General features: G+C 39.8%; 1 protein-coding gene across 1 annotated transcript; it reads left to right on the forward strand.

Annotated features, from left to right (window-relative positions):
- The first annotated feature begins 1,239 nt into the window (after nucleotides 1-1,239).
- On the forward strand, nucleotides 1,240-11,055 carry LOC115561155 (extracellular calcium-sensing receptor-like). The gene is made up of 15 exons (XM_030380974.1): nucleotides 1,240-1,445; nucleotides 1,541-1,835; nucleotides 1,937-2,023; nucleotides 2,196-2,465; nucleotides 2,629-2,835; nucleotides 2,954-3,232; nucleotides 3,361-3,588; nucleotides 3,685-3,808; nucleotides 3,912-4,105; nucleotides 8,248-8,334; nucleotides 8,881-9,093; nucleotides 9,194-9,460; nucleotides 9,608-9,835; nucleotides 9,928-10,051; nucleotides 10,142-11,055. The coding sequence occupies exons 1-15, from the start codon at nucleotides 1,282-1,284 to the stop codon at nucleotides 11,053-11,055; spliced, it is 3,681 nt and encodes a 1,226-aa protein (XP_030236834.1). The 5' UTR covers nucleotides 1,240-1,281.
- The last annotated feature ends 249 nt before the right edge of the window (nucleotides 11,056-11,304 follow it).

Genomic DNA, 11,304 nt, shown 5'->3' on the forward strand with positions numbered 1-11,304 from the left:
TGCGAGCTGTAACGTCACCTGGAAAACTACAGGTACCGAGGCACAGGATTAAGAGGTTAGGTTACTGGTTGTAATGCCAGGCAGAAGGTCCATCAGTTGTAGATTTATCACAGAAACAGCACATTTCACATGAGTCCATGCTGTAAAGAGGATAATATATGCATGCATTACATATTACGTCAAGTTTAGATTGACCTTGCTGCAGCAGCGGAAAGTATTTTAGAGATATCTTGTATTTTTATCATATATAGTATTACATAGAGCAGAGCCAACTGAATAACTGCACACCAATATATATTTGCTTTACGAAAATCTAGTGGTAGTGATGAGTTCATTCTGTTTTTCAAGCCATCAACCCCGTCTGCGCCCGCCCATCCGCCTGCGGCTCCATCAATTGGCCCTTGCCAAAGGTCAGGCCGTGGAAACAAGGTCTGTGAGATGGTGGGTGTCTGGGTTGTGGTCCTTGGCGCAGATTCCTGGGCGGGGGCTGGTGGTGCTTCTGCACCACGACAGACTCTCTCCGTACCGCCCCGTTACCCCAGGTGTTAATGGGGAATGGGGCGGCGTGGGGCAGTACCCCACGCGCTGCAACGGTTGGCTTTCCTGCCGTTGACCTTCCAGGAGGGCCCCGACGGCCTGTCTGCCATTACCGGAAACCTGAACACGTGAGGGACTATGTGTTGGTTGAAGGGGCTGTCGGGGACGACTCACCACTCAGGTTGGGGCTTTTGGCGATCACGCTATTGCCAGTGTTTCGGGGTGCCGCAAGGACAAATGGGACGGTTCAGGGTATTCAACTGTTAAAATAAACTGTTGAAATAAAACACTGTCTGTTTAATGGAAAGATGTCACCTCTGCAAAAGGTGGGGTTGGTTTTATCAACACCTGCACCGAGGAACTTACGTCTGTGGGGTATATTGTGCTTTTTTCCATTGTTCTGTGAAAATAAAGGCAACTCCCGTAGTCGTATGGTGTATGAGGCATGGGAGTCCTAGTACAATAATAACCCTGGGCTTGCATCTGGTTATTCCCTTGCTGCTCGCCACGTATTCGTAACATAGTCCAGGACCTCCCCCGAAACGTTTGCCAAGCACTGATAGGCATTTACAATCTTAAAAATGTTGGTAACTGGCAAGGGGGCTGGCATTAGACTATTATAAAGTCGAGAAATAATTTATATTGCAAAAGCATAGGTCACATTGAAGGGCTGTCATGAGAGCCCATAAAGAATCACACTTTCTTGTATCTGCATGTTTATTTTTATTGTCTTTCTCTTCCCATATGTCTTCAACAGGTCCTTTTTCTTGTAGATTACGGAAACAATTTAATCTGAATGGAATGCACAAGTCTGGTGACGTTATTCTTGGAGGAATCTTTGAGATCAACTTTTTCACTACATCTTCTGAACATTTTACTTCAGAGCCCAAAGATCCTATCTGCTATGGGTGAGCATGTCTAGGATTGTGATAATCAAGGCTTTTTAACTTATCTGAAAATGCTTTTTATACACAACAGACTTTGTATTATTATTGTTTTTTAGCTTTGATCTTATAGGGTTCAGACAGGCCCAGACCATGGCCTTTGCTGTTGATGAAATCAACAGAAACTCCAAACTGCTTCCCAATATTTTGTTGGGATACAGTCTATATGATAGCTGTGTCAAACTAGGGATCTCGTTCCGTGCAGCTCTGTCTATGACCAGTGGCAGAGGAGAGCCGTTTCAATTAAATGAGAGCTGTTATGGGAATCCTCCTGTGCTAGGAATCGTGGGAGATACTTCCTCAACCCGTACTATAGCTGTTTCTAGCATAGTAAGCTTGTACAGGCTACCAATGGTAAGTTATCACCTATTTTCCAACAAAGGACATAGTAAAATAACTGCTAGATAAATTGATTCAGATGCATCATAATTTATGTTAGAAAAAATGTTTCACAGGTGAGTTATTATGCCACATGTTCCTGTCTGAGTGACAGGAAACGGTTCCCATCTTTCTTTAGAACTATTCCGAGTGATGCATTTCAGGTAGAGAGCTTTCATTACCACATACACAATATTTGTAACAATGAAGCTTTAGCATCATAAATTATTTGCACGCAACTCAAGGCTTTCAAAGTTCAATTAGATATTGAAACATGAAGTAAAATATTCCCCCTTGATGCTCCGCAATCTATGACATATTTATTTATTCAACCAGGTGCGAGCTATGCTCCAAATTCTCAGACAGTTTAACTGGACTTGGTTTGGACTATTGGTCATTGATGAAGACTATGGACGCCATGCTGCCCGTTTATTCCAGTCAGACCTGGCCCAGTCTGGTGGAAGCTGCCTGGCTTATCTAGAGGTTCTGCCCCAGGGAAACGATATGGCTGAGATTCAGAGGATCGTTGGCATAATGAAGAAATCCACATCCCGTGTGGTTATTGTTTTTGCACATCCAAGCAACATGCTTGATCTAATGGAAGAGGTTAGTTATTTTGGTATAATAGGAATATGTGATGTTTCTTTTTGTATGTTTAACAAAGGCAGTAAGATAATTACTGATATTCAAAGTGTTAAAAACAAATGCTTTGGTAAATGCATTATTCAAATGAACACTGATGAATATAATTTGTTAATCAAAACCACAGGTGGTAAAGCAGAATGTAACAGGCCTACAGTGGATGGCGAGTGAAGCCTGGATTGAAGACAAAGTGCTCCGTACCCCCAGCTACATGCCTTTCCTTGCAGGCACTCTGGGCATTGCTATCCGTCGGGGGGAAATACCAGGACTCAGGGACTTCCTACTGAGAATACGCCCTGACAATGACACACTCAGCAGCCAGGACCATAATTTAGTGCGGATTTCACCTAACCTTTTATGTCTTGTAGGAACAATTTTCAATATATATGTTATCTCAATGCTACTAATGTTTTCTTATGACCCCTTCCTATTTATCAATTCCCCTTCATTAGGTGAAGCAGTTTTGGGAGCACGTATTTCAGTGCAAGTTTGTAATCCCTGGTATGGAGTTTGAAGGGCAGACTCTAGAAAGACTATGTACAGGGAATGAAAGTCTAAGGAATATAGAGACTGAATTCCTGGATCTGTCTAACCTCAGGCCAGAGTATAATGTGTACAAGGCAGTTTATGCCCTGGCACATGCCCTACATGACATTATGCAGTGTGTTCCAGGGAGTGGGCCTTTCCAAGGTCAAAGTTGTGCCAGTTTACAGGGACTAGAGCCATGGCAGGTCGGTTTTCAGTTCAATTTGCTGTGATTGATTATTAGACTTAATGTCGATTTGATAAATCCATAATTCAACCAGTTTTTATTGGTTCGTTTTTACTGGTTATACCGTTTTTGTGTCCTACCATACAGATTTTATATTACTTGCAAAAGGTCAATTTCACTACAGACTTTGGTGACCAAGTGTCATTTGATGAGAATGGGGATGCTTTACCAATCTATGATGTGTTGAACTGGAGGTGGCCCCCAGATGGAAGAGCAGAGGTTAAAAATGTGGGAGATGTCAAAGAAATGGCCTCAAAAATCGTTCATCTTATCCTTGATGAAGACAAAATCTTTTGGAATTTCGAACCAAAAAAGGTGTGCTTCAACACTACATATTGCTGGTGACCTGTTTCATTTATATGATGACAATAAGAAATATCTTTAAATGTAATCAACTTGTTTCCTCCTTAGCCACCCAAGTCAGTGTGCAGTGAAAGCTGTCCCCCTGGCACCCGCATGGCCCGAAAGAAAGGTGAACCTGTCTGCTGCTTCGACTGCATCCCTTGTTCAGAAGGAGAAATTAGCAATGAAACTGGTTTGTTTGAAATAAATATATTCATGCAATGCACGTCTCTAATCAAAATAAATGACCAAAGCCAATAATTACTTGTTGTTCTGAATACATTCCTGTTTGTTAGATTCAACCGAATGTACCAGCTGTCCAGGGAATTTTTGGTCCAACCTCCAACGTAATCACTGCGTCCCGAAAAGTATGGAATTCCTTTCCTATGTGGAACCCCTGGGAATCTCCTTGACCACTGCCTCATTATTTGGTGCACTTTTATGCACCATTGTTTTGGGAATCTTCACCCATCATCGTACCACGCCAGTGGTTAGGGCCAACAACTCAGAGCTTAGCTTCCTCATTCTGCTGTCACTCAAACTATGCTTCTTGTGCTCCTTGTTTTTCATTGGTCAACCAAGGCTCTGGACTTGTCAATTGAGGCATGCAGCCTTTGGGATCAGCTTTGTTCTGTGTGTCTCATGTATCCTGGTGAAGACCATGGTCGTTCTGGCAGTATTCAAGGCCTCCAAACCAGGTGGTGGCGGTAGTCTGAAGTGGTTTGGGTTAATGCAACAGAGAGGGACTGTTGTATTTCTGACTTTAATACAAGCAGCAGTTTGTACAACATGGCTTGTGTCTTCCTCACCAGCCCCTCATGAAAACAAAGGTTACTACAATGATAGGATAGTGGTTGAGTGTGTAGTGGGGTCCACAGTAGGATTTGGAGTATTACTGGGCTATATTGGCTTACTGGCTGTTCTCAGTTTCTTGCTTGCATTCTTGGCACGAAATCTACCAGATAACTTCAATGAAGCCAAGTTCATCACCTTCAGCACTCTGGTCTTCTGTGCTGTTTGGATAGCCTTTATCCCCGCTTATATCAACTCCCCTGGAAAATATGCCGATGCTGTGGAGGTATTTGCCATTCTATCTTCTAGTTTTGGCCTGTTACTTGCCTTATTTGGACCAAAGTGTTATATAATTCTCCTTAAGCCTGAGAAAAACACAAAAAAGGCTTTAATGGGACGAGTCACACCAAGATCATAGAAAAAGTGCAATTAATTGTTGTCCTTTGTTGTTTTTTAATTAATTGATTTAGTCAGTGAGTTTGTCAATCATTTATCGATGAACTGCATTCTATGATTAGTTAATTAAAGAGCTTTGCCATTTAAAGTGTAATTCAGTTATACATCTATAATGCTTACTTTGAATAACATATATAAAACAGAATAAATCTTGCATTCAATATTATGACGACACTTTATTTTTTACCTAACTGTGCAAGCCTAATTTGACTCATTTTTCTTTAGAGACAGGTTTGAGCTCCAGTATACAACCCCCAAGTTCCATCCACTTCTCGCTTCCAGTCCAATGCATATACATTTAGAACACAATGCATTCAATGAAAATGTAACCAATACCTGGGCTCATATCATATCTTAAACAGCCAAAGATATATGTATTGATGTTATTTGTCCAGTTAAGGTTAAATAGCAAATATTTCAAAAATGAAATTGGTGAATGGTGTGGATGAATGAATAGACACAAGGAACCTTTATTTCTGAATGGATGTGTTTTCTAAAATAAACAGAAAATATTTTAATCTCTAATAATATAAAATACTTTTGTACATTTAAAAGTCAAAAGCTAATTAATTCATAAACAAAATAGCCTCTCATTTCAAGTGGTGTTTTTTTCTGGCCCTATCAAATTGCTGAAATATTTAAAAACTGATTTGAAAACAAGAGGCCAATATGGAAAAGATCTCCACAGCTACCGGGAACTTCTGAAGGGCAATTTACTGATTAACGGCATTACAAGCCGTTAGAAAATCAGAGTTTTCCTGTGCTTTAGTGACATCACATGTGGGAGTGTCCACCGAGATGTATGCTGGATAAAAGAAAGCGAGATTCAGAATCAAAGATAAAATACATATCAGAAGATTAACAAATGTAAAAAGTACTACAGTCATTTTCTGCTGTGCAGGCCCAAACCAATACATACAATTATAACATGGTAGGGATAGCGCTGAAGCATTAACAAACCATTAATATAACTTTGAAGATAACAATAACTGCTATATTATAGGACCTCTTTTAAACCGCCAGGTCTGATGTGGATTTGCCATTACAAGCCTGGTGAAAAGAACGACTCTCTGAGGGCATCTCATGTGCGAGTGTTGGATAGAAGTGCATACAAGCCTATTGAGGGGAAGGTACCAACTGGTAAACTGATCTATTCATCATAAATTAGGACATGGCTGGTTATTGCTTATCAACATCACAATCAGTTAAATATCTGCAAATGTATACCGTATTAATATAATGTTTTGTTAATGATTAGTTCATCACTAAAGGCATATAACTGACTTATGATTTTACATTATTATAGTATTTTCAATGAACAGTGATTTATACATTAAGATGGTAAATTATAGCATTAAAGTTAAATAGGGTTTAGGATTAAAGATTATAAAGGGTTTGGCTTTTGTAGAAACATGGTGGGCTCCTTGGAAGAGCTCACTGTGTGATATAAAGGGAACGTTCTGGTAATGAAAAGACAACAATTCTTATTAAAATGGGATCAAACACTAATTAAATCCTGCATATTATATTCCGTTTCAGCCAAGTCCGTTCTGCTAGATGCCACTAAATTCTACACATTGCACTTTAAAGAAAATAAATAATCATAATCAAGCAAAACTTAAGCTTTGAAGTAATTCATAATCTCCTTTGCCGTGAAGACACGTGGGGGTACATGGAGTATCTGATTTCCTTACTTGCAAAGCAAATCATACCCTAATAGTTTAAATAGTGGATACTTATGGTTTCTCCTGTATCCCTTACGTTCAGATAAGGAAGGCTGGGATATAGTATGACAGGGTAGGTTAGACTAGGGCAGGGTTGTGTAGGCTACTCTAAATGTATAGCAGGAGAGGCTATGGCAGGGCGTAAAGTATGCTAATCTAGCATAGGAGAGGGAAGCAACCCTCAGGTACCCTTTGCCACAAATCTTGGGATGAGAGACACCTGTGTGATTCTCCATCCTACCTCAATCGGCTAATGTGTGCTGCGCCTTAACTTTATGAAGATCGTGATTTGACGGTTTTGAGATATGAGTTGTTCGCCTCGGACTGAATTGTATATATAAAATGAAAGTCCTGTTGTGTAAGCTTGGCCTTAATAACAAAACCCTGTTTCATTTTTTTAATGTTATTTCGGATGGTATGGTGTAGGATGAGGATGGGGTACAACAGGACGAAACAACACAGAGCTAACATAAAAGAGCATAGTCAAATTAATTACAGCACAGCATTTTACATAAAGTATGTGTCTCTACCATCTAGTTATAGTGACAAGGTAAATATGTTTGTGGCCATTAATTCCATGCAAATCAAAAAACAGCTGCTATTATTTTGAATAACAAAAGGGATTCCACCATTAATGTCCATTTCTAACGTAACATTGGAGGTTAAACAAATTGCCTATATTAAATATCCTTTATTTAGCATTCATTCAGTCCAGCTCCTCCCCAAAAGTTGTGTCCAGTCTTGATAGGCATTTATAATCTTGAACAGTGACGTAAATGTCAAAGGGGATGGCATTAGACTGTTTATAAAGTTAAGTGTTTGAGAAATAATTTACTTTGCAAAAGGTTTGGGTGAGATTTGAGGGCAGTCATGAGAGCTCATAAAGAATCACAGTTGCTCATATGTGTATGTTCATTTTTGTTCTCTTTCTCTTCCCATACGTCTTCAACCGGTTCACTATTTTGTAGATTACAGAGACAATTTAATCTGAATGGAATGCACAAATTTGGGGATGTTATTCTGGGAGGGATATTTGAGATCAATTTTTTCTCTGCATTTTCTGAACATTTTACTTCAGAGCCAAACGATCCCATCTGCTATGGGTAAGCATGTCTATAATCGTTCTGATCAAGGGAATTTAACTGTTCATAAATGTTCTTTATATACAACAGTTTTTGGATTATTATTGTATTTTAGCTTTGATCTTGTAGGTTTCAGACAGGCCCAGACCATGGCCTTTGCTGTGGATGAAATAAACAGAAACTCCCAACTGCTACCTAATATATCGTTGGGATACAGTCTTTATGATAGCTGCGGCAAACTAGGGATCTCATTCCGTGCAGCTCTTTCTATGACCAGTGGGAGAGGAGAGCCGTTTCAATTAAATCAGAGCTGTTACCGGAATCCTCCTGTGCTAGGAATTGTGGGAGATTCTTCCTCAACACGTACTATTGCTGTTTCTAGCATGGTAAGCTTGTACAGGGTACCAATGGTAAGTTGTCACCTCATTTGTTCAATCAAGTAAGGGCTCTGGTTTATTAGTTGCCATTCATATTAAAATTACCAATTGAAAATACACAATTTAAAGGACAAGGCTAAATCATTTCTAAATAATTGACGCAGATGGATCCTAACAATGATTAATCTTTTCATCTGACAGGTGAGTTATTTTGCCACATGTTCCTGTCTGAGTGACAGGAGCCGGTTCCCATCTTTCTTTAGAACTATTCCAAGTGATGCCTTTCAGGTAGAGAGCTTTCATTACTATATAAACAATATTTTAAACAATGAAGGTAGGCAGCAAAAATTATCTGCGCGCAACTCAATGCTTTGAAAGTTTAATTAGATATTAAAACATAGAGGACAATATTCCACAAGTTAAACAAAAAAACTGTCTTTCAACCAGGTGCGAGCAATGCTCCAAATTCTCAGGCGGTTCAACTGGACTTGGTTTGGCCTGTTGATCAGTGATGACGACTACGGACGCCACGCCGCCCGATCCTTCCAGGCTGACCTGGCCCAGTCTGGTGGAGGCTGTCTGGCTTATTTAGAGGTTGTGCCATGGGTGAATGATGTGGCTGAACTGCGGAGGATTGTTAGCATTATGAAGAAATCCACATCCCGTGTGGTTATTGTTTTTGCACATCAAAGCAACATGCTTAATCTCATGGAAGAGGTTAGTTATTTTGTTCATAATTCTTGTAAATTGATATTGTGAAGATCAAAGTGAAAAACGCTTCAAGTAGATGCATTGCTCTAATTAAATTGATATTGTGTACAATTCCAACTACAGGTAGTAAAGCAGAATGTAACAGGCCTACAGTGGATGGCCAGTGAGGCCTGGACTGCAGCCAAAGTACTCCATACTCCCAGCTACATGCCTTTTCTTGCAGGCACTCTGGGCATTGCCATCCGCCGAGGGGAGATACCAGGACTGAGGGACTTCCTACTGAGGATACGCCCTGACAATGACACACTCAGCAGCCAGGACAACAACTTAGTGCGGGTTTCAGTTAGAAATACTTTTCAATATAGATGTGATCGCAATGCTACCTATATTTCTTATGAATCATCCTTATTTATAAATCCCTGTTTATTAGGTGAAGCTATTTTGGGAGCACATATTCCAGTGTCAATTTTATTCCCCTGGAATAGAGGTGAAAGAGAAAGAAAGACTATGTACAGGGAATGAGGTCCTAAGGAACATAGACACTGAATTCCTGGATCTGTCTAACCTCAGGCCAGAGTATAATGTGTACAAGGCAGTATATGCCCTGGCACATGCCCTACATGACATTCTGCAGTGTGTTCCAGGGAGTGGACCTTTCAAAGGTCAAAGCTGTGCCAGTTTACAGGGACTAGAGCCATGGCAGGTCTGGTTTTAGTTCAATTCAATTTTGTTACTTTATTTCGCTTTGATTTATTTGTAAACTCAATGTAGATCTCAAAAGTCAATATTTCAATATTTTCTCTTTTAATCATTTCAATTTGATACCGTTTTTTGGTCTCCTGCAATACAGATCATATATTACTTGCAAAGGGTCAATTTCACAACAGAGTTTGGTGACCAAGTGTCATTTGATGAGAATGGAGATGCTTTGCCAATATATGATGTGATGAACTGGAGTTTGTTCCCGGATGGAAGCACAGAGGTTAAACATGTTGGAGAGGTCAAAGAATTGGCTTCGAAAATAGTTGACCTCAGCCTTGATGAAGACAAAATCTTTTGGAATTTTGAACACAAAAAGGTAATCTTACAAGCTACTCAATTTCAGTGACAATGTTTCATTTAATTTAATAGGAAATATTTTTTAATTGAATAAACTTGTTCTCCCCTTAGCCTCCCAGGTCACTGTGTAGTGAGAGCTGTCCTCCAGGCACTCGCATGGCCAGAAAGAAGGGTGAACCTGTATGCTGCTTTGACTGCGTCCCTTGTTCAGAAGGGAAATTTAGCAATGAAACTGGTAAGTTTGCAATAAAGATATTTATACATTGGAAAACTACTGTCATTGGCAATAAACAAAAACTAATTATTACTTCCTGTTGTTCGTTAGATTCAACAGAATGTACCATCTGTCCAAAAGATTTCTGGTCCAACCTCCAGAATGATCATTGTGTACCGAAACGCATGGAATTTCTGTCCTACGTGGAACCCCTTGGAATCTCCTTGACCACTGCTTCATTATTTGGAGCACTTTTATGCACTATTGTTTTGGGAATCTTCACTCATCATCGGACCACGCCAGTGGTTAGGGCCAACAACTCAGAGCTTAGCTTCATCCTTCTGCTGTCACTGAAACTATGCTTCTTGTGCTCTTTATTTTTCATTGGTCAACCAAGGCTGTGGACTTGTCAATTGAGGCATGCAGCCTTTGGGATCAGCTTTGTTCTGTGTGTCTCATGTATCCTGGTGAAAACCATGGTTGTTCTGGCGGTATTCAAGGCCTCCAAACCAGGTGGTGGTGGTAGTCTGAAGTGGTTTGGGGCAGTTCAACAGAGAGGGACTGTTGTATTTCTGACTTTAATACAAGCAGCAGTTTGTACAACATGGCTTGTGTCTTCCTCACCAGCTCCTCATGAAAACAAAGGGTACTACAATGACAGGATAGTAGTTGAGTGTGTAGTGGGGTCCACAGTAGGATTTGGAGTATTACTAGGCTATATTGGCTTACTGGCTGTTCTCAGCTTCTTCCTTGCATTCTTGGCACGGAATCTACCAGATAACTTCAATGAGGCCAAGTTTATCACGTTCAGCACACTGGTCTTTTGTGCTGTTTGGATAGCCTTTATCCCAGCTTATATTAACTCCCCTGGAAAATATGCTGATGCTGTGGAGGTATTTGCCATTCTATCTTCTAGTTTTGGCCTGTTACTTGCCTTATTTGGACCAAAGTGTTATATAATTCTCCTTAAGCCTGAGAAAAACACAAAAAAGGCTTTAATGGGACGAGTCACACCAAGATCATAGAAAAAGTGCAATTAATAGTTGTCATTGTTTTTATTTAATTAATTGATTTAGTCAGTGAGTTTGTCTATCATTTAGTCATGAACTGCATTCTATGATTACTGAATTTAAGACCTTTGCCATTTAAAGTGTAATTCAGTTATACATCTGTAATGCTTAGTTTGAACAACATATATTTTAAAAGAGAAAAAGTATTGTGCTCAACATTATGACAACACTTTTTTTTACCAAACTGTGCAAGCCTAGTTTTAC

This window comes from Gadus morhua, chromosome 16, assembly GCF_902167405.1.
Source record: "Gadus morhua chromosome 16, gadMor3.0, whole genome shotgun sequence".
NCBI classification, from domain to species: domain Eukaryota; kingdom Metazoa; phylum Chordata; class Actinopteri; order Gadiformes; family Gadidae; genus Gadus; species Gadus morhua.